The sequence below is a fragment of the Purpureocillium lilacinum genome (assembly GCF_023168085.1).
Source record: "Purpureocillium lilacinum CBS 284.36 DNA, scaffold_3, whole genome shotgun sequence".
NCBI classification, from domain to species: domain Eukaryota; kingdom Fungi; phylum Ascomycota; class Sordariomycetes; order Hypocreales; family Ophiocordycipitaceae; genus Purpureocillium; species Purpureocillium lilacinum.
This window is the reverse complement of record NW_027072113.1, coordinates 613,999-639,627: the sequence shown is the minus strand read 5'-3', so window position 1 is coordinate 639,627 and position 25,629 is coordinate 613,999. Positions and strand designations below refer to the sequence as shown.

Below are 25,629 nucleotides of genomic sequence, written 5' to 3'. Positions count from 1 at the left end.
TTCAACTGTATGACTAGTGGGGTCGTGAATGTAGCCAAGAAAAAGTACAGTCGCAGCGGCGAGTCCTGCTCCCACGTGCCTCCCTGTTCTCCAGCTGCACTTATACAAGCTTAATTGACTGTGGGGCAACAAACGATGGATCGCCAGCACCCACGGTTGCATCCAAGCACTACGACGGTGCATGACATGGCACACCATCTTGCGTCGGGCACGTTGCCGCAATGGCAGACGGGACGGGTTGAATGCGCGAGCTGCCACTCTAGGAAGCTCGCTCTAGACCAGCCAAGACGACACCATTCCTGAAGGCTCAGATTGTAACCCAGGTGCTTCTCTTGGCGTCTGCATATAATGGCGAAGCTCCTTTGCCCGTAGGTTCTGTGAAAGGTCAATGTTCAAGCCAATGTTAATCGGGGCGCGTCGCAATTCCTCTACATTTCGACTTGCACAATGCTATCGTTCGTTCTCCTGGCGGCATGCCTAGTTGGGCCGTCTCAGCAAGCAGCTGTGGGCAGTCGGCAGGTCGACAATGCGAACCTTCCTCCTCTAAAGTTCAATGCGAATGGAAAGTTCCAAATCACGGTGTTCTCTGACATGCATTTTGGCATGTGTAAGTAGCATAATCCATTGGCTGCAGTTGACGAACGCACCACACCTTCAGTTTGAGTCGTTTGCTCACATGGTTCAGATTCTTGGCTTCCGCGTGGTCAAAAGGAGGACAAAAAGACGTCCAAAGTCATGAATGACATCCTTGATTATGAGCGCCCTGATCTGGTCGTGATGAATGGCGACCTCATCAACGGCGACGGCACGTTTGCTCATAACAGCACTCACTACATCGACCAAATCGTCAAGCCCATGGTGGATCGCAAGCTTACCTGGGCTTCCACGTACGGCAATCACGATCACCAGCTCAATCTTCCAGCCGAGGGCGTTTTCGAGCGCGAGCATTTGTGGCCGGGCTCCCGCACGCGCAGGATGGTCCCCGGTCTCGCCGCTGGCGTGTCAAACTACTACCTTCCCGTCTACCCAGCAACCTGCGACAACGAAGAGAAGTGCACTCCAGAGGTTCTTCTGTGGTTCTTCGACAGCCGTGGCGGATATTACCACAGCAGTGTCGAAAAGACCCGAACTCCTCAGCCCAACTGGGTTGATGCCTCCGTCGTGGAGTGGTTCAAGAAAACAAACGCCGAATTGAAGTGCCGGTACCGCAAGATCATTCCGTCACTCGCCTTTGTCCACATCCCCATCAATGCCACGGATGCGGTGCAAAAGTACTGGGACCCGCAACGCAATCCAGGCATCAATGACGAAGTCGGCGTCGCCATGCAAGGCCAGGGATGGTGTCCCGAGGGAAAGCATGACTGGCCTCGCTGCAAGTATGGTGGCCAAGATGTCCCTTTCATGCAGGCCCTCTCAAAAACAAAGGGGATGATGGGGTTGTTCTATGGCCACGACCACGGAAATACCTGGTGCTACAAATGGAACGGTGACATCTCTGGCATGCCGATAACCGGCAACGGCATGAATCTCTGTTTCGGTCAGCATACAGGCTATGGAGGGTATGGCGACTGGATCCGCGGCGCTCGAGAACTCATCATATCTCAAGACAAGCTCAAGGACCGCGTGTTCGAGTCCCACATGAGACTAGAGACTGGCGAAGTGGTGGGCTCTATTGTCTTGAACGCCACCTACAACCGCGATGTTTATCCGACGACTCCGAATCAGAAAACTTATCTTTGACATTGGGTGCGCTTGGATCTTTACATAACAGCAACGCTCAGAAGAAGTAAAATCAGGCACCTTCCGGCTTCTTTTAGACTTGAAACAACCATGATTTGGCGCAGGGCAAACGGCCAAGCATGAAGACTACAATCACTTTGTGGACAAACGGCCTTGCACAGCCTGAAACGGAGAATATCAACAACAAATCATCTTAGTGACAGGTTTCATGAAACAGTACCAGGATCCGTAGGGCTCAGGCTTCTCCAATAATCGTCCTGATGACTGTCGTATTAGCGCTTTGTCTAGTCAGCCCTGGTCCAGCCGACAGGCCTGTCCTCGAAAAACCAGCTAGGGAGTCGAGGATTAACGCGGTTTCCCAACATGTATGCCGTGCCACTGGCCGGCGAGGATCCCTCAACAACCGCGTCATACTTGAAAAGTACACTGGGGACTTCTAGCTCGCGCATCTTGCTCTTGATGTAGTCCGTCGTCTCTTCGAGCAAAATGCCTTGTACGCCCTCAATGTTGGCGGCCATAATGCACGCCGCAGACGCCGAGGCAGAGAACTCGGACTCGTGGCGATCGAACTCTTGCATGAATTGCTCCATGGTCGTGACCACGGCTTCATGACTGGGATCAGCATGGGCCATGATGCCTGCTTGGGGGCTACCGAGTGCAATGATGTAACCTCCGTTAATATTGAAGGCCCCAATAGTTGACTTCTCCGCGAACTTGATGAACTTAACCTCGTTCAGGCCTACAGGAACTAGTTGGCCCCTGGCTTGGAAATCCTCCATATGGCAAATGCGACTTCGAGGCATTGTAGATGGTTGCTTTTATGCGTTGGGAATATGCTAGTCCAATTCTGCGCAGGGATTTGTACGCAATAGTGCTGAAAGTCGAACGAATCTATCGTGATGGATGCAGGGTCAAGCTCGACGTTTTGCTTTGCGGGTGCTTGTTGTAGATTGAAAGCAATTCCCTCTTAGCTGCGTGGTCCTTTGCCTTTTATAAGTAGTTGCAAACCACCAAGAATGCCCTGAGGATCCCTCCAGGACGTACGATGATTCACAGCAAGCGAAAGCAGGATTCTCATTAGAAGGAAGGATCATGATCTATACTGTCACTCGCTACGTCGGAAACTTTCAACCGTCCGTGGACCAAGCCTTATGGATGACTGAGGACCATACGTTCGATGGAACCACTCGAAGTCCCCAGCCTGCAGCTGGAGAGTTGGGTAGCTTCATGACGTATTCTCGCCGTATTTACTTCGTGTTTGCCGTTTAACTGCCGGGCTATCCCTTGAGTCGTCCAGAACTCAATTCCGAGCCTTCGCCCTGTTGCATCGTGACTTGGCCTTGACCTTTGCGCCTTTGTGCTGGGGAAAGCATACAAAGGTAAAGGGGGCGGCAAGGGTAGATGAGATATAAATTTGATGCGGGCCGGTGCCATGCGGTCCAGACACAGGCCCTTTAATTATACCATAAAATACTCTGCACGACTCCAGTCGTCAGCCCTTTATCCCGACTTCAACGTGAAATGAAGACAAGATGGGATAGTGGAGGCTCTCGAACCACGGCATACATCTTCAGCAGGCAAGGAGACCCCGAAAATCCTCAGAGTCTGAAGTGTGTATTGATCGCTACCGCAAAACAGTAATTACTTGAACGACTTCGCTGCCGGGTAGTCGTGCGTCGTCCGGCGTCGGCGGTCGTAAACCCAATTAGTCAGCGCAGTTGCGTCATTGTAATCATCCTCGGTTGGCAGCTCACCACATCATCCGCGATCCAGAGCCGTAGCAACGCAAATCCAGCACGTCTTTTACATCATACCTCAGTTTCATCATGCCAGCCATGGCCTCTGGAGACTTGAGGCGAGTTCTAGCCAAGGCGTACCCGTGGGTCAAGTCGCCGTTCATCGTCGGGGCGCCAATGCGGGTTCTCGCGGGGCCGAGTCTTGCAGTCGCCGTCTCAAAGGCCGGTGGCCTCGGATTCATCGGTCCGACCCTCAAGGCCGGAGACCTGAAGTCAGACCTCGAAAAAGCTGCCGAGCTGATACGATCCTCACCTCTGGCCGCGGAAGCGATACATCGCGATCACGCCATCCTCCCGATTGGTGTCGGCTTCCAGACATGGAACAGTGACATGAAAGGCTGCCTCGCGGCGCTGGAGAAGCACCAGCCTTGCGCTGTGTGGCTTTTTGCCCCTCGCCATGGGCAGGTTGAATTGGATGAGTGGGTTGGCAGCATTCGGAAGGCGTCGCCCGAAACCAAGATCTGGATCCAAGTCGGCACTCTGCGCGAAGCGACCGATGCCGTCGGCAGCCAGTCCCCGCCTGATGTTCTTGTGATTCAGGGCGCTGAGGCTGGTGGTCACGGAAGGGCGAAAGATGGCATGGGCACCATTGCTCTTTTCCCAGAAATCGCCGACGCCACTCGCGAGTCCGGCATCCCTCTCATCGCAGCCGGAGGCATCATCGATGGCCGCGGTGTCGCGGCGGCTTTGAGTCTGGGAGCCTCGGGTGTGGCAATGGGGACGCGCATGCTCGCATCAACGGAGGCCCGCATCAGCAAAGGGTATCAAAATGAGATTGTCCGCGCCTCAGACGGCGCAACTTCCACGGTCCGCACCCAGCTATACAACCATTTGCGGGGCACATTTGGATGGCCCGAGCAGTTTTCTCCTCGCGGCGTCATCAACAGAAGCTGGATAGAACACCAAGAGGGTGTTCCATTCGATGAGCTGAAGAAGCGGCATGATCAGGCCGCGGGGGCCGGGGACGCCGGATGGGGGCCGGATGGCAGACTGGCGACCTATGCCGGGGCTGCAGTGGGACTTGTGCGCAGTGTGGACGACGCCGCCACGATAGTTGAAGGTGTCAGACGGGAGGCTAGGGACATTATCAAGTCACTTGACAGTGGCCTCTAGGCTATGCCATCAGCCATATAGGTGAGAGCCAACAGGACGAGCTACACTGGAATGACACTCATGTACTCCTGTTCTCGTTCACCCCAGGCCCGAATGTCCGGCGGGCGAGATGAAGAGCACTTTGAAGATGATGTAGCGTTTAAGAAGCTACGTTAGCGTCAACTCGCTAACATGAACTAGACGCGAAACGAGTCGGTGATTATATGGGTGAAACTGATCATGTTCACAGCTGGCTTGGGTGGGGGCTGGCTGCTATGGACTGCCAGGCAATCCGCCGCTACACGTTGTAGCGAGACTGGATATTACCATCGAACTCACGCAAAGATTATGCTGCTCAGTCATAGCGAATTGATCTCGGATGTGCTTGCCCTAGGCTGCCCCTGAGCGCATGCATGAACCAGCACGATCGCAACACGTGCGATTCCCCGCACGCCTAAGTGTAAGCATCTGACATGAGGGTGCGGAAGAGTGTTGAGAAGCGGTGGTGCTTCAACACCCACCGGATGGGAGCAGATTTTGGCTGAACGCTTTGGAGGCGCCGGTTGCATTCCCATTCGCAAATGGCTTCGGATTCTGGCCGAAGGTGTGTGAGCAGCACGAGGCACACAAGCCCACGAGCCCTCCGCTCTTCCGAACCTCTCAGCAACAGCCATCAGCAAGCCACATCCCGTGGAACACTTCTACGCTGGATCCTGTCGCTACTTGGCCACGCTTATCGCACATTATGCGCACTTCATTCTAAAGCTCAAATCGCACGTGTACAGTCTAATCTGACCACCTCTCGTCTACCTCACCCACTTCTACGCCGCCACCGCCTGCTTACAAGACATATCTAAAGAGGCTTCCGTAATTCTCGACCGCCACCTCCGAGCCGGGCTTCTCCCCAGCCTCCTGCGACGCCGCCATCCTCGCCCTCTGCTCCTCCACGGTGCCGTACTCTCGGTCCAGCTTTTTGTTCTCCCACACGAGACATGTGCGCAGCGCAATCACCAGGAACGTGGTGAAGAACATGAAGGCGGCGCAGATGGACTGGCCCTTGACGAAGAAGGGCGCTTCGTTTTGCGGGTACATGCGCGTGCCGAGGAGTGGACCGCACTGGCCGATGAGGTTGAGCAGGATGATGCCTGCGCCGCGACGGGTGTCGCTTCCTTGGTTGTCTGTCGCGCGTCAGTGATGAAGGATGTTCGGAGCGGATTGATGAACGTACTGAGCACCCATGGCAAGATATTCGCAATAGCCGGGAAGATGCCTCCCGCCGCCAGAAACACGCCAAAGTACCGCACTCCCACAGACTTGACAGTCGCAAGGAGGATGTAGCCGACTCCTCCAACTGTGGTGAGGATGATGAGCATAATCGCTCGCTGCTGGGTTCGGTCGGCGATGTAAGGGGTGATGACGGTAACGAGGAATGACAGGAAGAACGGGGGTGCCGTCAATCCTTGAGCTGCTGCGCGCGTGAAGCCCATCTCGCTGAGGATGGTCGGCAGGAAGACGGGCAGCGAGGCAAAGCTGACGTTGCAGCTAAAGTACATGAGCTATTACGATGTTAGCGCAAATGCGACCACGTTGGGAGCTGCAGGAAGCATACGGCAGTAAACCACGCCTTGTAGTCGAGCAGGCCCCTGAAGAAGTCGGGCCAGTCAACGCCGCCGATTCGAGTCCCGGCGCCTGCCTGGCGAACGCTGCGCGCTTTGGCAACCCTCTGCTCGTCCTCGCTGAGAAACTTGGCCTTCTCCGGCGAGTCCGGCAGGTAGAAGTAGGCGACGGCGGCCATGACAATAGTCGGCAAGCCTTCGACGAGGAAGAGGACCCTCCATTTGGCGATGCTCGGGTTCCCAGAGGTGATGCCAAAGGCGAGCGCGCCCGAGAAGGTGTTTGCCAGAGGGGCGGCCGCGAGGAAGAGCCCACAGCGAAGACCGACTTCGTGGCGCAGGTAGAAGAAGGATAGCAGATACGGTATGCCGGGTCCGTAGCCTGCTTCGGCGGCGCCCATGAGGAAGCGCAGTGCCATTTCTGCTCCCCAGGAGCGAACAGCGGCTTGCACAGTGGAGAAGAGTCCCCTACGTCACGGGTCAGTAGGGGTGCTTTGCGGTTCAATGGCGAAGAGGAGACGTACCAGGCGAACACGGTAATGGCAGCCCATCGGTGAGGCGGCACGACTTTCCACATGATGGCTTGGAACTCGAAGATGATGTATGGGATGTAGAAGATGGTGAGCAGCCAGTCGTAGCGGTCGCCAACCAGGTCTAGATCCTTGTCCATGCCGGCGATGCGAGCGTTTCTTCATGCAAGTCAGTACGATGGCCATTTCAGATCAATATCCCCACGGGGATTCCCGGGTGACATACCCAACGTTGGAGCGGTCGAGGAAGGCGAGCAGATCTAGTGTCGTTAGTTGTCGCTCGAACAAGCACCAGAGCGTCACTCACAGAGGGCCATGACCATGGGCACGACTCGCATGTCGAGCTTCCGCACCACCCGCTTCTCGATGGCCGGATCGATGACATACTGCGACGCGGCGACCGCAGAATCCCCCTCAATCTGGTGGTTCTCGACCTTTTCCGAGGCGGGCTCGGGCGGAGGCAAGCTCGCGTCCCCTGCCATGGCTGCCGGCTCGTATGGAATGAAAGAGAAGTCTACAAAGTCCGAGTGTCTACCGATCGATCTGAAGAGACTGTCGCCATGTAAATGCAATTGCTGAAAGACTCGCTCCCCTTTTCTCCTGGACACAGGCGGCGGGCACGTCCTCCTTTTCAACACCACCGTATTCCCGTGCGTTGCACCACTCTAGCCTAAAGTGGTGGTCAGGCCAAACCCAGTTCCGTTTAGTGAGCTCGCATGTGCCGTGCCGATGCCGATCTCACTGCAGAGACGCAGACGGGGAACCTGGCCAGCGACCCCTCATCGACCTCCAGTTTCTCCAGTTCTTCCCCAGCTTCCCCCACCTTCGGGGCCCAGATTATCCCGCCGGCGCCAACATTTGCGGTTCTTTCCTCGCGTGTTTCACCCTGTTGACGACAGTTGCCGTTCGGGTTCATCTTCGCTGTCGCCGGCCGCTGCAAAGGCCCTATCGCGCCTGGAAAGACCGAGATGCCCCTCTGGTTCTGGAACACATGCCGTAAGCCACTTATACGCCATCCGCTAGGGCGCCAAATGACTGTACCTCGTACTCCCCGCACACACGTTGGAGATGCCTCTCGGGCGCGGGCCATTTCCAACCCGACATGGCTTGCTGGCGGTGGCCCCGACGCCGCTGACCACCAAATGCCGTAAGTGCGGGTATAAGCATGTGTGGCTGTTGCTAAATTTGCCGGATGAAGCGGGAAGCCTGGGGTATGGGGTTTGGAGGCACTAATGGCCTGCCATTGTTGTTCTAACGAGGGCGAGCTGTGCCTTGTTCTCCCTTGATGCGAGCTTTCGCTCTCCGTTCGTGCGAGTGAGGGGATTGCTGACCCGGATTTAGATTTCCAAGCTTATATGCTTGTTTTACTCCGTGGACCATGCATGGAGATTAAGAGTCATTATTTTGTTCTGGAAGTTTGTAACTATGTAGGTTCTGGCTGGGAGCACGGCGCTGCTGTGCCTCTTCTCGTAGCTAAGAGCAGGGCTTGAAGCAGGCCATGTCGTACCACCAAAACGGCGTGTCGGAACTGTCGGCCCTTCCATTGGGCGCGGCCTCGAGCTCGCAGAAGTTGTTCCATCCCCGCGCCGGGTCGCCGTAGATGAAGGCCTTGCAGGCGGGGTTGGCCTTGCAGCTGTTTGCGCAGGCCTCGACGCTGGCGCCGTCGCCATACCCGACAACGGGAGCCTTATTGGCGTCCCGCCAACCGCGCAGGGCGCAATCCGCCCCAGCAGGAGGGTTGTTGTTGAGCACCAAGCCCGAGCAGGGGGTGACGGTCGCCGTGACCGTCTCGGTCTGGGTGGCGGTCGCCTCGATGGTGACGGTGGCATGCGCCGTGACCTGGACGGTCGCGGTGACGGAGAGGGTCTTGGTCGAGGTGACGGTGGGCGTCGGCGCCGTGATGGTCGCGGGGGTGGCCGAGGCGCAACGGCAGGCGCTGCTGTACGCCGCGGCGTTGGCGCACGAGGATGCGTAGGCGGGGACATTGGACGGGGTGATGGTCACGGGTCCGGCAGCGCCATCGCGGCGAGCTGGAGCATTGTTGTTGCTACCAGCAGCCGTGACGGTGACGGTGTTTGTCTGAACGACGGTGTTGACCGTGTTGGTGATGGAGTCGGTGATGGTGGCGACCGTCTCGGTCACGGTGGCCGGCGTCACGGTCTGGGTGACCCAGTCGGTGACGGTGGCGGGCACGATTGTGGTCCGCAAGAAAGACTCGCAGTCTTGGATGCGAGAGGTCAGGACCGGCTGGCCAAAGCGCGTCGCGCTGACCTGTCTGTAGCAGTTGTTCTGCCGGGCGAAATGTTAGCAGTGTTTAGTGATCTTGGCTGGTGTTGGTCGCGGCCCGCGGAGGTCATACCTCATTGCAAGCCGAAAGAGCGGCTCCAAGTCCGAGACCGGCATTGGCCAACACGGCCGCAATTGTAGCCGTGGTTCTCATCGTTGTGTTACGGGTCTGAATAACGCCAATGGCAAGCAACAAAGTGAAAAGGTTTCGCCGACAACCGTCAAGTTATGGTGGCTACTGGAGACGTCGAGAGCTGTCCGACCTCCTCAATTGTCGTACTTCGTAACTCGTATGCCACTGCATTTATATACGAATTGGACTTGTATACTTGCGCATGCCTTGGTTCTGCGAGGCCTGCAGCGACCCCTCACCCTCCAGGTGCAGGTCTGGTCTGGGCATTCAGCCTCGAGAACAGGGGTTTAGTCCCTCGCGCTATGTCGAAGCTATCGCCAGAAGTGTTGCGACCCGGCCCGTTGGTGCGAGGCCACCTGCATCGGCTAGCCCCGTGAGGGCCAAGGCCGTTGTGCAGCGTGCCCTGTATTGAATCCTTGCCGTGAGTAACAATCAGGCGGCGCGCGTGCGAGCACATGCACTGAATCGGTCCCACCGCGGTCTAACCCAGGAATTGTCCGAGTCGGCATACGCCTTGCCTGGACCGGAGCCGCGTCCCCATGGCTTTCACAGGGCTGAAGACCATGATAGCCACGCCATCATGCAAGTGGAATAAAGCGAGAGGCCGTCGCGAGTAATTCTGGGATCAGCCAGGCCGTAAACGACGTAGTTGAACTTGGTCCCCTACTCAGCTGATCCATGAGCGATTAGCTTGTGCTGCCCAAATGAGGCCTCCTCTGGTCTGGGCCCCCGGCGGCACCGTTGCGCCAGTCAGTGCGGCCATGCCCTGAACGTTCAAGCTTGTTTCGGCTGTGGTTCTGGCAACAATCCGGCACAGCTAGCCTCCCCGATGGTCTGGCACCTGAGCGATAGACCCTTGGCTTTGTTCTTTGTTTCGTCAAGGCGTTTAGCGTGATTGGCTTAAGAAGTTGGGAACATGGAGCTGCGCTACGGCACTTGGATCGCGGCCCTTGCGCGAGAGACAACGTCAACAATTGACGGCTAGATCTTGCTCGATAGTGTCAAAAATGCAGCCCGGGTGACCTTGCATTGTGGTCCGGCTTGCGGATTTCTCCGAAGCATGTGTGAATCGCACGTCCTGGGCTCCTGGCAGTTGCTTGTTCTCGCCATAGCGTCAACGCCTCAACTGCAACGCGTCAACTCGCTGAATCGGGCTGCTCTGGTAATGGTTAGGGGAGACGAGCGACGCCACTTTCACTAACGCAGATAGTGGCATTGTTCAAAAAGGATGCCGTCAATGTCGGGGGAGGATCGCATCGCAACTCGGATCGAAGTCGAGCACAGCAAAAGGCGGTTCCACTTACGCGCTGCTTGTAAGGCAGCATCTCAGCATCTCCTCTGCGCAGGCACGTGCGGGTCCGTACACTTACATCGGGTGACAATTATTTACTCTTGGCCATTGTCGGGCACCGATGCCTTCCGATGAGGGCGCTTTGGACGGTGTCCGGGGGGAAAACTGGGCGCCGGCGCCGAGCCGCGTCGAGCCCCCTTCCCATTTCCGGCGGCTCTGGGCCCATTGGGGAAGGCGCCGTACGGGCCCCGACGGTGGCCGCTTCCCGCCCTCGTCAGTGTCGCGGAGTCGCGGACGGGCGGGGCCCAACACGGCAAGTGCGCCCTTCTGGCAGACACCCCCGCGCCTTCCATTTAATCGACCCACTGGAGCTTCTGCGTACCCCGCCGCCTCCCCCGCCATCGGCTCAGGCTCGCGACTCTGCGCCTTCACTCCAGCTCACTTTGTCCACCCGCATCGCGACTCCGCATCTCGACCGTGCGCCCACCCCAGCGCATATCCGCATTCGCAGTCCGAGCGTTGCATTCAGCGCCACCGACCTGACCGCGAGCCACGCTGGCGGCTGTCCGGGACATCGATATCGGCCATGGCGTCGGCGCCCTCACCCTCGGGCCCCCTCACCAAGGTCCTGCTGGTCGGCGCAAACGGTACCGTTGGCAGCGTTATTCTCGAGGGCCTCGTCCAAGCCCGATGCTTCGACGTCTCCGTGCTGCGACGCTCCACCTCTACCTCGCCTCCAACGGACGCCGCCGTGCGGACCGTCTCCGTCTCGCCGGATCTGCCGCTCGATGAGCTCACGGCCGCCTGCGAGGGCCAGGATGCTGTCGTCGCCGCGTTCCCCCTCAAAGATGTCTCGCAGCACTTGCGCCTCGTCGAGGCCGCATTCCGCGCTGGCGTGCGACGCTTTATTCCTGCCGACTACGGCAGCTGCGATGCCGCGAGCCCCCAGCCTCAGCATCATTTGAAGCTGTATCGCGACAAGACGCTCGTCCGCGACAAGTGCGAGACGCTCGGCGAGCACGCCGCCCGCGACGGCAAGCCCTTTACCTGGACGAGCATCATCTGCGGCCACTTTTTCGACTACGGGCTCGAGGGCGGCCTGCTGCACTTTAACCTGGATACCCACAAGGCCCAGATCCTAGACGGCGGAGACATCAAGGCCTCGGCGTCGACGCTGCGCCGCGTCGCGGAGAGCGTGGTTGCTGTTTTGCAGCGACTTGACGTCACGCGCAACCGCGCCGTCTACGTACAGAGTTTCTGCCCGACGCAGCTTGAGGTGCTGGCGGCCCTGGAGCGAGCCACGGGCACGGCCTGGCACACCCAACACCTCGACTCCAACGCCTACCTCGAGCGCCAGAGCAAGCTGCTTGCCGAGGGCGACCACGAGGCCACCGAGGAGATTGTCTTTGTGCTGGGAACAGTCGATGCGGACTGGACAACGCGCGATGGGTTTGCCATGGAGCTGCTGGGGTTGCAGGACGAGAAGCTCGACGATGTGGTAGCCGCCGTAGTGGCCAAGCACAAGGCCAAATAATTACGTGTATATGACATTTTTGTGTGAGGTAGATCTTAGAGTATGCTAACTAGGGCATGAACGGGAATGGTTTCATTCTGGGCATGGACGTCAATGCAGTGACCGAGGTGGATTGCCCAATAGCACCACGAGCTGGAGATGGATGACTTTTCTAGCATCAACAAGGTGGCATCGTCTGCAAAACCTTATCATATTTTCATCGCGAACATTCGGGGCAATTCCCCGCTGCCCCTCATCACCTTTAATGCCGCCCACCGAGCGAACCGTTGGGGTTACAGTGGTCCGCACTGCACTGTGCAGAACGGCAGCAAACGCAACAGTCGCAGGGCAAGCATGGTTGAAGCTGTATTGAGTTCTCTCACCTGCAAGGTTGAACGCTGCTCGGATGTTCTCTGTACATGGGCTCGTCAGCCTTATACGAGCCTTGGCTACATCATCAACCTTGAAGAAGTCGCGCTTTGCATGCTTATGCCGATGGCGGTCAGGTTGTGACGATAGCCCGCCGCGTATACTTACGTACTTAAACTCGATGGTCCTCCAAGCACGACCAAAAGTAGCCGGGTTCCTCAAAGCTGAAAGTAGTAGTGCCTGCCAATCATGTACGTTACTGTTGCAGCTCTCGCAGTGATCTGGTGAGCACCTCCCTGCGCGCCCTTGAAGCCCGGTTCCTGACTCCAGAAGCGGCCTCGCCGTCGCAGATGCACCCCCAGAGACCCCGGCGGTAACGACAATGTCGACTACCACCAAGGCCTCAGACGCATGTCCCACGGTCACGTCAGTCCAGTCCGTCTGCTCAACGTGCATCCGGCCCATGTGCCAGGCCGAATTAACAATCTCCTCCAAGGATGGATGCGCGTGGCCGCCGGTGACAAAGACAACGAGCTATCCGTGCGAGGAGAAGTGTCCTGGTGGATGTGCTGGTACCGACTACATCACCGTCACGGGAACTGCTTCAGGGGCGTGTAAGTCGTCTACCGGCTAGTTGACGGCTTTCCGTGCCCCGGGGTCCAGGGTAGCAGGCGCACCATAGGCAAGCGGGATGGAGTCTTTGGGGCACACCGTATGTATACACTACCCGACAGAATGCAAACGCAGGGTCTCTCATGATGTTTGTGGCGGTTTCGTCTCAGAAGGCATTGCTGGTGTTGAGGCGATCTGGCGTGTCGGTGACTCGGTGAGTTGAGGCTCCGTGCCCCGGCACCGGCGAAGCTGTGGCGGTCCCCAGAGCGGGCCGGCGGCGAACGCCACAGCGACGCGGCGGCCAGGAATAGCTCGGCGGCGGAGCAGCGAGCGCTACGTGCAGGCGAGTCAGCCAGCCCACCCAGTACCTCCATGCTGAAGGTTCCCCAGCTGGACGCTCGTCGTTTCTGCAGTGTTGCCTGACGACCACGACTGCTGCCGAATATGACGTCACAGCTGAATTGCTGCCCTGGACCCGACGCGCCAGAGCGGCCCAGGTGACAGCTTTTCGCCGACAGGCCGCGTGTCCCTGTGCCAGGCGAGGCGATCGTGCGATTTGTTGGCAAAAAAGAATATTGTCTTGTGTAAGCCCTCGCGCGCGGCATGAATGTGGGATATTATGAGCCGACGAGACGCGACTCGTGGTGCCCCCTGGTCCATGGATGAATGGCCTTGGCGGCGACCGAGCCACTGAGGCAGCGCCGCGACACTGGCGACGCCGGCAGTGGGGTGTTGGTTGCCCCGGGGGACGGGACAGCGGTGCTAGGGTTTCAGCGCGGTGTGGTTGCCGTCCAGTCCCTGACGAGCGCTCCAGCTCGCCTGTGGTGATCGGCTCAGGGACCGGATTCACTGGACCCTGAGAGCCCTCCACTGTACCGAGAGTGGTTGGAGGCGGCCACGGCCGGGGCCGCCGCTGAGGCACCCACTGTAATTTCGGGGTAGGCGCGACTGATGAGCGGCAACCGACGCGCCGCCGCAAAACCTGGAGTTGGAATGGAGGCCGAAGGCATTCTCGCTTCGGGCCTCAGATCATCATCCCTGCCCCACGACGGCGATGATGACGACGCCGCCACCCAACTGCCGGCATCATCATCTCTTCTCCTTCATGCAAAGTTGGCCCATCACTGCACCGCTCGCCGACCAGCTCACGTGGCCCGCCAAGCCAAGCCGTCTCTCGTCCACATCCACGAAAGCAGCTCGATTCCGGAATAGACCTGGCGGCAGCGGCCCATCCAGCAGCAGCGCATCCACCAGCACAGCCTCCCCAAGCTGACGTCGTGTTTTCGCCGTTGCGAAGCCACTTCCTTCCATCCCACCCCCTGCGTCAAGACGGTCTCGTCCCGCCTTTTCGTTTCTGGGCACGGCACTCTGATGCAGGGATCCCTTCTGCGGCTCCGACTTGTCCAGCTTGTCGGCTTCTTTTAACTAGCCCGCTGCGCCGCCTGTGCCAGCGCGTGACGATCATTGCCTCGCCTCCCTCTCCCTTCTCTCGTTCTCGGTTGCTGTACGCGCTCGCTCGACGTTCGCTTTTCTCGGTCAAAGCCGACGCTGCAGCATCGCCGCTACGATTGCCGCGTTCGATTCGGCTGTTCCCGCTCGTTCTTCGTCGACCTCGAGGTATCAACTGCCTCGTTTGACAGCTAAAGTGCGATCCCTCGCCCAAGGCGTCGTGGCGGTGCACTCCTAGGCTCGTCCATTGCTGGGTGCTCGGCACGGCCTGCCTGGGACTCGAGCCTCCACGGCCCGGAGTCGACGATGGAGGCACGGTCTCTGGCCTCGCTCAACGTCCTTGCGTCGAATCCGCCCCAGTATCCCGAGAAGCCAGGCGAGGAAAGAAAGGACCCGCTGGTGCTATACATCTCCCGCGTCCCAGGAACGCGAGGTGAGTCGCCGTCTCGACACCCTATGCTCGCCCAGTACTAACCTGTCAGACATAATACTATCCCCTTTCAAACCACAAATCAAAAATGTCACGGCCGAAGACGTCGCCTCATCGCTGTACTACGTCCACCTGGAGTTGCCCGGCCAGGACCTGCAGACGGAGGCCGCCCCGCGCTCCAGCGAAGACGCCACGTCCGTGCAGGCGATTCCCCGGAAGCCTGTTTCGGACGCGGCTCGGCCTCTGACGCCGGACAGTCTGCATAATGAAAGCAATCTGCAGCCACCGTCGCAGCCGCCTGCTCAGTTCCCAGCCAGGCAGCGCGGCAGCTCTCTCGGCGCACGCGACGAATCACTCCCTCCGGCACCGCCCCCTGCTCAGAACGGCATGCTGCCTCCGCCGCGTCTCCAGACATCGATGCCGGCACGCAAACCCGTCGGCCCTCGGCCCATGACTGAGGTGACCCCGCCGACGCCGCTCACACCCGACGTCGACCGTTCGCCCGTGCCACCGAGTGGTCCGGCTCTGCAGGAACGGCCCGCTGCAATCGACCAATTCAAGGACCATGCCACGGCGCAAGAGCCACGCCGCTCGCCGTCGCCGGAGAAACACAGCCGGCGGGGCTCCTTGGCAGGGTCGCCCTTCACCTTGACGCTCATCCGTCGCGATCCGAGCTCCGGCAGCCAGTGGAATGTCGGGCGCGTCTCGTCACGGCAGCTCGAGCCCCCAGAGGCCGATGCCGAGCAGTCGGGCATCCAGCCCTTCTCCGTACCACCCGTCGCGCCCGCAGCCTCGAGCCCGCCAATTAACATCGAGATTGAGACATCTGGGTATGCCAAGTTCCGCCGTGCCGCGCCACGGAGGAGCGGCGAAATGAGTCTCGAGGCCGTCATGGCGGCAGTTGCGGAGGATCACGCACCTCGGAACGAAATTGGCGTGTTTTCGAGACAGGTCGTCATGGGATACTCGAAGAGTTGGACATCCAACGTGAAGGAGAAGCTCCGGCGCATGGAGCAGGTTGGCAGGGCCAGGATGAACCGCGACCGCAGCGATAGTACCGTCTCGGTCGACTCGGCCATGTCCAGCAGCCCGCCCAACGACCTCCAAGGCATGAAGCCCCGAGGCTACACCTTTACGAGCCCGTGGGACGGCAAGTGCGAGTTCCGAACCGGCACCACGGGACGCAGCGTCCAGTGTCGACACACCCTCTACGACGGCGAGGCCGCCATCTACAACCCCCTTGTCGCCGACCAGGGCAGCGCCGCCCCCAAGTCGGGCAGCAAGACGGTCAGCGAGCTTCGCTTCAACCTGCCCATGTCAGAAGTCGCCGGCGAGCAGGCACGCAACGCAAAGGACCAGTGGCGGGGCAATTTTAGCAAGCTGCTCAAGCCTAATGGCGAGTCGGATCCCGACGCCGACACGTACGGCTACGGAAGTGATGGCGCCGTGTCGCCGTTCGAGATCAACGTCGGGAGCGAGCGTGCGGGCGGTGGCAACCGCGGCAGCCGTGCCAAGCTCGGCAAGCTGATTGTGTACGAGGATGGCCTGAAGATGCTGGATTTGGTGGTGGCGGCAAACATTGGTGTTTGGTGGGGTGCATGGGAACGGACGTTTTGAGCCTTGTTCGTTGATGCTTTGAGCGATGCATGGCATGGGGAGAGCGATTGGCGTTGAATCGCAGTGGAAAGAGCTTGTTCATGTCACGAGTTATGACTGCTATGCAGCTACGGAGCGACTTGACTTGGTGAGCATTTGTAGTAGAATATCGACTCCTGCGATACATGAGAAACCATTCCAGCGGTATGCGCCTCGTCGTGAACAGCTTCTGAATGGATCTGCGCCGTGACGTTTCGAACAAACTTAGTGAATGCCCATTCCCATGTAGTCGACAGTGTCAATAGGCTCTTCGGTGAGGTCGGGCTGCACCAGCTCGCGCCAGCGAATATACTCCTATTGACGACGCTCAAGTTAGCGGGGTGCCTGGTGGTACCCGTGGCAGACTTGGCTAGACTGACCAGGCAGTGGATGGTATGCACATTCATCTCGCGCGTCATCCTTTTACCGTTGCCAGTGATATGCCACGCGAGCATCATCCGAATATTCGCCAGGCAGTGCAGCCTATGAAACGTGCTCTGCGTAAAGCCGAACCCGTTCGTCTGCCCGCCCTGCACGAAGTTGGGCCTCCCGACCATCTGGTCCTCTGTCCAGAAACCCCCCGGATTCATTGAGGAGGCCCAGTACTGCGCCACGTACTCGTCGCCTTGGGCGGTGATCTTTTGGGCGCGTTGGCTGGTGATTTCGGGCTTGTGGAGGACGCGGTGGGCGATGTTGATGCGCTCGAGGGCGCCGAGGGCGAGGTTGTGGCGGTTGAGGAGGTGGGTGTAGGGGTTGTTGTTGTTGTTGTTGTCACGCTTGGAGATGGGGAGAGAGGTCATGCTGCCGCTTCGGAGGTAGGCTTCCTCGCGGAGGTCTTGGGCGTCGTTTCGCTTGAGGATTGGTAGAGAGGTCATGGTGCCGCCTCGGAGGTAGGCTTGCTCGCGGAGGTCTTGGGCGTTACTTCGCTTGACGGTTGGCAGACTGGTCATGGTGCCACCCCGAAGGTACGCCTCCTCGCAGAGATCTTCGGAGCTTGATCGTTTGTGGCCGGCTTTGCCGCCCAGGCCTGCACGAGGGGCCGGGAGCTCCATTCCAAAGGCTTGCTCGAGGTCAATCAGGGAGAGGTCCAGAGCCTCACGCTCAATATTAATGCTGCCACGCGAGTGAGGGTCAGCACATCGTGATATCGTATGACTTGAGCGCATATGCCAGTTCAGCAAACTCACCGCATGATTGTGTCGTTACGGAAAGCTTGGCCGGAGGTGCTTTGGTCTTGCAAGTGCTGCTTAGCCAGGTCAAGGCGATGACGAGTGTCATCAGATAAAGTGTCCCGCCAGTCGTTGACTCCGCGCGCCATCTCAACCGTCCTCTTGCCACCGAACATAGACAGCGGCATAGACTGGACATGAACGACGTAGAACAGCAAGCAAGTGTAAAGGAGCGTTGACTTGAACATAATGAAAGTTACGTGCATACGCGGGCACTCAAGCTTTGGTGCTATGAGACGGGGAACGCGAGTGATGGAGAAGCAGTTCTCGCCATTCACGTTTATATAGACTACTCCAGCCCATGGGTCTTAGGCTCTACATTCTGGAACTTCGTTTACTGCAGTCCATCTATGCTAGACGAACAGGGTTCTATGCGTGGTACAGCATTCCGATCCAAAGTAGGGGCAAACTCCCGGCAAGAAACAACATCTCCGGGCGAGACAAGTTCGTACTACCCAAAGGACAAAGGTTCCAGAGACAGCGCTCGATTCAGCAGTACCATAAACATGCGGGCCCGTCACGTTGCAGCAACATTTGATGCTGCCTGATGCAATCTTCGCCCCCAACCCCAAGGTAGGGCAATGCCTGCTCAGGAGACAGTCCCATTGGACACGGTCTACCGGGCTGGGGAACGGCGGTGTATTCATGTTGGGAGATGTAAGACCGCAGATGTCATCATCGCGGATGCACGCCGGCCCAACCCGCGATCTGTTGAAGTAGCACGAAATGACCATAGGGAGGAGCGGCAACGACATGTACAACGAACTAGAAGCAACATAGCCAACATGGCAGCCTTTTCAATGTTTGGTTCCGTCGGTATGCAAAGAGCTACATGTACCCACCACAGAAGCAAATGGCAGTAGGATAATATGGAACAAGCTGACCAACAGCATATGCAGTTTCACTGTTTTGTAGAGCACACAAGTTCTCCTGGTTTCGGTGATGCCTCGGGCCTAAATGGTCTCGGGTCGTAGCGTTCTGTCTCGATCTCCTGCCGATATGATCTGAACCGGAAGTGCCAGTCTATCCCATGGTATCTTACGCTCGTATCTATCAGTCTCATACGCCCCTTGTTGTCACCGCGTTTCTGGAAAATTGTCCAACCACTCCGCCATGCCCTCGACGGACACAAGGAAATGCCGCTGGAGCGACGCATGTCTTATGCCCACTCTGCGGGCGAGCACCTCGAGCAAGAACATGGCGCTATGGCGCAGCGGGTGGCCTGGCCCCTCAACACAGGCGGCAACCCATAGCGGCATGAGAACCATGTACGCGCCAGAGAGGTCAGGCAATGCGCCACCGGCAGCCGAGGTCTTGAGACCGAGGAGGTACGGAACGCTGGCGCAGATATCGGTAGCCATCTGGTCCATTGTCCGACGAAGAGCTCGACATTTTGCCAGCGCGGCGGTCGAAGGTGGCGAGCTTGCCATGACCTGGCGCTTGAGAAGGCCCAGAAGGAGTTCGGCCAGCAGTATGCAGCTCATGCGATAGTTGGACCAACCGACCACGACGTGGTCGCCACTGTAGATCGAGTACCGACCCCCAACTGGCTTGATGAATCCGTACCACGTCTCAGCCCCGGGGGACTGCTCGTCAACCTCCATGGTGTCATACTTCCAGTCAACCGGAGCCATGAGCCTCCACTCGCGAAGCCGGGCAGTCAGCTTGTCCACGGCGTCAAAGACAGGCGCAGTGTCATTAATCACGGGATTTTCTTCGAGTGCGGCACGCAAGTTCGCCACTTCCCCCGTGATGATGAAGACGTGCTCGCCGTGGTTTTGGGATGGCGTGCTAATCTCCATGGCCAGTCGAGTGCAGTCAACTAGAGCCTGCGACACGGGAATCTTGTGTATCAGGCTGGTTGAAAGCTTCAGGCCGTGTTGTGAAATTGTTAGTCGAAGAGCTGGCTGCACACACTATGACAGCGGAAAACAACAAGGCAAGACGGAAAGAGGGGTATACGACGCACCATCATCCCTTTGGCTTCCAGAAGGAGTTGATGGCCAGCGGGGCTTTCGAGCTGGCCAGGCCCGCGTAGTGCGACGATACTGGCAGCCCCGGACGCGTGGTTGGTCCAGCTCTTTGTGGACGGAGGGCTGTGTCCTGTGAGGATCTGCGGTAATATTCAGGTTACATGTATGCACCTAGCACCGTCTTCATCGCTCAGAAGATACTGAGTCAAGACTCACCTCGAAGAAAGACATGAGGATAACAACAGCGAGCGTTGAGTCCAAGGTCGCCGTCGCAGGATCCGCAAGCATGTGATTGATGCTCTGCAGTGCCGTGCTATACTCCGCCGCCGCAGCTCTCTGCATCGCCGTTGACTTGCGCGTGAAGGAGAATGACGCCAATCCAAGCGCCGCGGCCATGTTGAGCAGCGCGGGGGGTTGGCTTGACGAGAAGACAAAGTACCGGGAGGCCGACACCCACGCGAATCGGTCGTGGAAATAGCAGATGGCTTCATCGCGCCCAATCTGAACAGATGGGATGATGCCCATTTGATCCTGTTCTGTGTGTTGTTGGCGCTGTGTATGAGACGCCGGCAACGCCGGCCAGGTACCGGATCCAAGGAAGTTACCCGCCTCATGACGATGCAGGTTATTATTTCTCACGACCAGTTGCCGGAGAGGCAACGCAGTTGACTCCCCACCTCTATCAAAGCCTCTACCAACACGATTGAGTATGCGCTGGTTCTCTTGGCGAAATATGACAGTCGAAAGCTGCCGGTATCCCGGGCAGACGTGTCCAGCCTGCCGGCACCGCTCGCAGCTAGGCTTCGCCCTGTCGCACTGCCTGGTGTAAGTATCGGGGCCCCGTTCACTTGCCGTCTCCGCAGAAATGATGAGGGTGGAATGTGCGTCCGCATACCTTGACCTTTCTCCTGCGACATCCGTCACAGCCCCGGCTCGGTACTCCGTAGTATGTCATTCCGCCCGCGTCTCTGCATGCAGAAGCCTCCTGCCTCTGCTCGCTTCACAAGCGCAGCCCCGATTGGAGTTGGGAAAATGTGGTATCTCCAGTGAACCATCTGGGTTCCATTCCTCGGTCCGATAGCTGCCTAGAAGAATATGCGTCACAGCAGATATCTTCATATCAATTACCGATTCCACTTATTGTTGGCCTGCGGTGACTAGCGCGAAGTCGCGATGCACTACTTAATTGAATCAGCCTGTTCTCACGTCAGCTGACACCGTTTAGCTGAATAGCTTGCCCTAGAGAAACGAACCACCAGCACCGAGGGTCGCGGCTACAATCGACAACGCTATTCAATAGTACGAAGAGCAGGCGTGCTGGAAGGACTGTTTAGTTGCAATGCAGTTAAGTTTAAGTATGGTTTCGCAAGCAGCGGCTCAGATTTAAAGTCCAGTCGTCATATTGCGCGAGGCCGTTCCTCTCTCTTCCGCTTCTAACCCAATAGAGCCATGAGCTAGCGTTATCGGCTATTCAAGCCTCCCCAGTTTCACCAAGGACCGAGGAAAACGGGCAATTGGAGTCGCAGCCAAGAATCACGAGAGGCGACTGAGACTGGAAGCCATCTCAGTGGCATTGGAAGAGAGTATAGAGTCTCTGCTGGAGCTTAGACTGGCTGGCTCCGAGCTACCGGTCCGACATCGCCGAGAATACTTTGCCGGTCATGGCGCGTAGTATTGCTCACCAGGCGCATTTTCTTTGATGCAAACTACTGGACAGGTCGCTTGGAGCATGTGAGATTGCCCGAGCTGGACCCCGTGTATGAGCTCACGTCGTGGATCACAGCCGAATCGCGACCAGACGTCGAGTGCCATGATCACCTCTGACATGTCAGCAAGAATCGCGTACTGTGCACGCGCCAAACCTAATCCGTATTACGACTGCGATACATGCCCGGCAACGTCAGATCTTGCCCCGGCAGATGCCAATGTCAAGGTACAAGACATCTCATAATCAGGCTTGGTTTACGAGACATGGTGCCTCACTGCCTACATGTGTATTCCGCGGGGCATCGCGAGTTTAGTCCCCCGTGGCTTTAAAAGTCCTGCCTCCCGTTTATCACGGGCTTCCGTGGTCATGCCATCCGCCGGCTGAGTCCATCTTCGTACTGCCCGGAACTGCGTCCACCTGCCTCACGGCTCTGCTTCACTCATTCCGCCATGTCCTCTACGCCCCAATCCAGGGAGAACAATGACATCGAGCCAGCCGCAGAAAAAGGCGTATCAGAACCGGGCTCAGAAAGAACTGTCGTCAATAACGCCGCTCATGTTTCGGAGAAGAAAGGCTTGAGGTTCTGGCTCATCGTGGTGAGCCTCGCCGTTACGGCGATTCTAGCTGCACTCGATGGCACAATTGTTACCACTTCATTGCCGTCAATCTCGGCGGACCTAGATGGAGGGTCAAACTACGTCTGGGTATCAGGGGCATATTTCCTGGCCGTGTAAGTCAACCGTCAGCTAATCTGCCTGCTTGTCGTTTCACGTGTTGGGGCAAACAGTTTGGCGTGACAGGGGCTAATGATCGTATGCTTGCCACCTGCAGAACTGCACTCCAGCCTCTCTACGGCCAGCTGGCAGACTTTTTCGGCCGGCGCAAACTCCTCGTGGTTTCCATCGCAATCTTTATTCTCGGCAGTGGCATCTGCGGTGGAGCGTCGAGTATGAACATGCTCATTGCGGGTCGAACCGTGCAAGGTGTAGGCTCTGCCGGAATGAATCTGCTCGTGGAGCTCATCGTCTGCGACCTCGTTCCCCTCCGCGAGCGTGGTCAATATACCGCCATCATCTACAGCGCGGCCACCGTCGGTGCGGCCATGGGCCCTTGGATCGGCGGTGAGGTCATCGTCAAAGCGTCGTGGCGCTGGGTCTTCTACATCAACTTACCCATCGGCGGAGCAGCTCTCGTTATGGTCCTGCTTGTTCTTCGGGTCAACCACCCACGGATCGCACTCAAAGACTTTCTTCGAAGCATAGATGCTATTGGAAATATTGTCTTCGTTGGTGCGACGGTGGGTATCATGTTTGGACTTATTTACGGCGGCATCAAGTACCCTTGGAGTTCGTGGCACGTCTTAGTGCCGCTTATTCTTGGCTTGGTAGGGCTGGCCATTTTTGCACTCTACGAAGCATCACCTTACTGCAAGCAGCCGTCGATCCCACGCCAAATCTTTGGCAACAGAACGTCCATTGCGGCCCTTTTAATCACCTTCTTCCACTCGTCGCTGCTTACTTGGGTCACCTACTTCGTCTCGGTCTACTTTCAGACTGCTCTCGGGGCATCTCCCGCTCGAGCTGGTGTTGATCTCCTGCCGAACGTCTTCGGCTTCATACCCGCAGCTGCAATTGCAGGGGCTATGCTTACCAAGTTCGGCCGCTACCGCCCCTGGCAGCTTGCCGGACTCTGCATAATGACTATCGGCATGGGTCTCTACTCGCTGCTAGACCAGAAAACGCCGACGTACGGCTGGGTGCTGCTGGTCTTCTTCTTTGCGGTCGGCTGTGGCCTCGTCATCCCGTCGCTGTTGCCCGCATTGCAGGCAAAGCTCTCGGACTCGGACTCTGCCGCTGCGATAGCAGTGCTCACGATCGGGCGAAACTTTGGCAGCGTATGGGGCACCGTCATCCCGAGCATCATCTTCAACAACCAATTCGATCGGTTTTCCGATACGATAGGCGACGAATCCACTCGGAGACTGCTGCTCGGCGGCCAGGCCTACGCCCATGCCACAGCCGATTTTGTCAATACATTGCAGGGCATCACGCGGGAGCAGGTCAAGACTACATATGTCAAGGCGCTGAGCTACGTTTGGTATGTTGGTATTGTCGTCAGCTTTATTGGGCTTGCATGCGTCTTCTTGGAGGAGGAGGTCGACCTCCGAACAACCCTCGATAGCGAGTTTGGACTGGAAGAGCGACCGGAGAAGTAAATGTGGTTCAGTGCGGTCCCCGTCTTACTCTCCCAATCCGCTACAACAATTGAGACACGAGTTAGTTCATGTAGTCTGTCAAGACTCTCCCGTGTTTTTAATGCCACGGCCCAGGGCTTTCTACTTTCCAAGGAGAATCGGAGCAGGTGCCGTGAATTCCGGGATCTAGACCGCCACAGCCAACCCCCTAGTTGTCGACAGGACAAGGGCCTTGGCATTGCACCGAGTTTGGAATGCGTGACTGTAAATAGCAACAGGCTCACGCACAACGAAGTGTGAATATGAAGGTATAATGGCAATATTGTGCACCAGTGGCTAGCCAGGCGTCCCGCAAATCGAGCCGGGCGTGGCGTTGATAGTAGCTATGCTCATGGGCGTACAGTCGACGGGGCTTCTAGCACCGAGGCGTTTCTGATCTCATGGGCGGCCCATGTGAATGACCTCGCCCCACTTCGGAATGGAATCATGGAAGCGCCCAGAGCTCCGGCGCAGAATGGTGTACTCTAGAGCCCTTTGATCATTCCACGCTAAATGCTGATGGTTATTACAGCCCGGAAGACTGCGCCACTAAAATAAGGAGAGGTCCCTGCCAAAGGCGAGAGGTGGTAGGTACAGTGACAACATGGTGGCAGAGAGCCAAACAAGACGTGCTCTGGGCGGACAATTAGTCCCGTCGCTCAACATGAAGGTGACGGAAGTATATAAGAAGCACGGGTCCTGCCCGAGACCGCCAGTGCACCGAGTTTGCCTCATATAATTACCAGTATCGACCACCTCATAATGAAACTGCTTGATCTTTCCCTTCTCGGCGCATTTGCCGCTTCAGCCTTGGCCGCCGATTGTTTGGCACCAGGTGCCGGGGACCTGACACAGTTTCAGGATCCTTTTTGGGATGCTCGATACAAGGTCTGCCACAACGAGCCGGGTACGGGCTGTGGCTGGCAGCAGAATTGCCAGTACACCTCGGTTGAAGATCGCGACATTGCGGGCAAGGTTTACGTCCGCCTTACGCGAAAGAACTGGGACGGTCACAAGGGATTCAAAGATTGCTGGGTATGTTACACGTTGTTGTCGCCGAAGTAGCTGATTTAAGCTGACCAACCTCGATAGGCCGCTACTGAGTGAGTCGTAGCAAAGCGTCTTTGACCACTTCTTGAGTCTTTCTAACGGACAATAGGCAAATGATCAATCAATGCGTCAAGACCAAGAAGGGATCGTGGGCCAGTACTTGGAATTACGCCGGCCAGTTCTACCAATTCGACTTTTGGCAGTCGTGAATCATGATCTGTCAACGACAGGTTTTGAAGTCCTGCAGGAACCCATGCTCATGGAAATAAGCCCCGTGGGGCGGCTCGGCTTTTCGGACATAACATTGAAGGCGCTTCTAAGCGCCTCGTGCATACATGTATAATTAGAAGCGCGATTGGCACAAGCGACGGCAGCACTGGCAGCCAGCAGTGGCCAAAGCCCACAATTTAGGTCCTTTGGACATTTCGGCGAAAGACAGAGTTTGTTTGTGGGCACGCTCCATGGGGACGTGACGGACTTCTGCACTAGTTGAGACATTCCGGCGAAATGGGCTCCCTGTCCAACTTTGCCGTCAATACGCACATCGTTACTGGCACAATGTTCTCGTAGAAGGGCAGCAACAGCACGCCATCGATGTGCAACATGTCTCCTGAAAGACGACCATATCGATCACGGAACCGTCGCCGACCTTGCAACCGCTGTCGCGAGCGCAAAGTAAGATGTGAGGGCCGGCAACAGCCCTGCCACCCCTGTCAGCGGGATGGGGCAACGTGCGTCTTCCCGGACGGTGAAAGGGCCACGAGAGCTGAAGGAGCGGCCTCTTCGCCGGTACCGTCGCACAATGCACAGACAACGCCAGGCGCCGCCAACTTGGATGCTCCGACGTTTCTAACTCCGTTCCCGGACCGTCTGGCTGCCACCTCGTCTTGGCCCACGCCCCAGGCTCATATGACCGACATCTTCTCTACGCCTGCCCCCTCGACACA

General features: G+C 57.6%; 11 protein-coding genes across 11 annotated transcripts; 6 read left to right on the top strand and 5 right to left on the bottom strand.

Annotated features, from left to right (window-relative positions):
* Positions 1-447: 447 nt before the first annotated feature.
* PLICBS_004052 (uncharacterized protein) lies at positions 448-1,740 on the top strand (the record flags this gene model as incomplete). The annotated part of the gene is made up of 2 exons (XM_018326737.1): positions 448-607; positions 686-1,740. 2 exons carry the CDS (start codon positions 448-450, stop codon positions 1,738-1,740), a joined length of 1,215 nt encoding a protein of 404 aa, XP_018175057.1.
* A 284-nt stretch (positions 1,741-2,024) lies between these two features.
* On the bottom strand, positions 2,025-2,519 carry PLICBS_004051 (uncharacterized protein; the record flags this gene model as incomplete). The annotated part of the gene is made up of 1 exon (XM_018326738.2): positions 2,025-2,519. The coding sequence occupies one exon, from the start codon at positions 2,517-2,519 to the stop codon at positions 2,025-2,027; it is 495 nt and encodes a 164-aa protein (XP_018175058.2).
* A 1,056-nt stretch (positions 2,520-3,575) lies between these two features.
* PLICBS_004050 (uncharacterized protein) lies at positions 3,576-4,649 on the top strand (the record flags this gene model as incomplete). Its single annotated transcript, XM_018326739.1, has 1 exon — positions 3,576-4,649. One exon carries the CDS (start codon positions 3,576-3,578, stop codon positions 4,647-4,649), a length of 1,074 nt encoding a protein of 357 aa, XP_018175059.1.
* An 819-nt stretch (positions 4,650-5,468) lies between these two features.
* Positions 5,469-7,253, bottom strand: PLICBS_004049 (uncharacterized protein; the record flags this gene model as incomplete). The annotated part of the gene is made up of 6 exons (XM_018326741.1): positions 5,469-5,806; positions 5,857-6,184; positions 6,238-6,709; positions 6,766-6,930; positions 6,998-7,031; positions 7,079-7,253. 6 exons carry the CDS (start codon positions 7,251-7,253, stop codon positions 5,469-5,471), a joined length of 1,512 nt encoding a protein of 503 aa, XP_018175061.1.
* A 991-nt stretch (positions 7,254-8,244) lies between these two features.
* PLICBS_004048 (uncharacterized protein) lies at positions 8,245-9,211 on the bottom strand (the record flags this gene model as incomplete). The annotated part of the gene is made up of 2 exons (XM_018326742.1): positions 8,245-9,060; positions 9,131-9,211. The coding sequence occupies 2 exons, from the start codon at positions 9,209-9,211 to the stop codon at positions 8,245-8,247; spliced, it is 897 nt and encodes a 298-aa protein (XP_018175062.1).
* A 1,856-nt stretch (positions 9,212-11,067) lies between these two features.
* PLICBS_004047 (uncharacterized protein) lies at positions 11,068-12,015 on the top strand (the record flags this gene model as incomplete). Its single annotated transcript, XM_018326743.1, has 1 exon — positions 11,068-12,015. The coding sequence occupies one exon, from the start codon at positions 11,068-11,070 to the stop codon at positions 12,013-12,015; it is 948 nt and encodes a 315-aa protein (XP_018175063.1).
* A 2,715-nt stretch (positions 12,016-14,730) lies between these two features.
* PLICBS_004046 (uncharacterized protein) lies at positions 14,731-16,471 on the top strand (the record flags this gene model as incomplete). Its single annotated transcript, XM_018326744.2, has 2 exons — positions 14,731-14,857; positions 14,907-16,471. The coding sequence occupies 2 exons, from the start codon at positions 14,731-14,733 to the stop codon at positions 16,469-16,471; spliced, it is 1,692 nt and encodes a 563-aa protein (XP_018175064.1).
* A 243-nt stretch (positions 16,472-16,714) lies between these two features.
* Positions 16,715-17,906, bottom strand: PLICBS_004045 (uncharacterized protein; the record flags this gene model as incomplete). The annotated part of the gene is made up of 3 exons (XM_018326745.1): positions 16,715-16,804; positions 16,870-17,602; positions 17,677-17,906. The coding sequence occupies 3 exons, from the start codon at positions 17,904-17,906 to the stop codon at positions 16,715-16,717; spliced, it is 1,053 nt and encodes a 350-aa protein (XP_018175065.1).
* Positions 17,907-18,794: 888 nt separating this feature from the next.
* Positions 18,795-20,216, bottom strand: PLICBS_004044 (uncharacterized protein; the record flags this gene model as incomplete). The annotated part of the gene is made up of 2 exons (XM_065600374.1): positions 18,795-19,586; positions 19,908-20,216. 2 exons carry the CDS (start codon positions 20,214-20,216, stop codon positions 18,795-18,797), a joined length of 1,101 nt encoding a protein of 366 aa, XP_065456446.1.
* A 1,632-nt stretch (positions 20,217-21,848) lies between these two features.
* PLICBS_004043 (uncharacterized protein) lies at positions 21,849-23,614 on the top strand (the record flags this gene model as incomplete). The annotated part of the gene is made up of 2 exons (XM_018326747.1): positions 21,849-22,129; positions 22,231-23,614. The coding sequence occupies 2 exons, from the start codon at positions 21,849-21,851 to the stop codon at positions 23,612-23,614; spliced, it is 1,665 nt and encodes a 554-aa protein (XP_018175067.1).
* A 780-nt stretch (positions 23,615-24,394) lies between these two features.
* PLICBS_004042 (uncharacterized protein) lies at positions 24,395-24,891 on the top strand (the record flags this gene model as incomplete). The annotated part of the gene is made up of 3 exons (XM_018326748.1): positions 24,395-24,667; positions 24,725-24,735; positions 24,792-24,891. The coding sequence occupies 3 exons, from the start codon at positions 24,395-24,397 to the stop codon at positions 24,889-24,891; spliced, it is 384 nt and encodes a 127-aa protein (XP_018175068.1).
* Between the last annotated feature and the right edge of the window lie 738 nt (positions 24,892-25,629).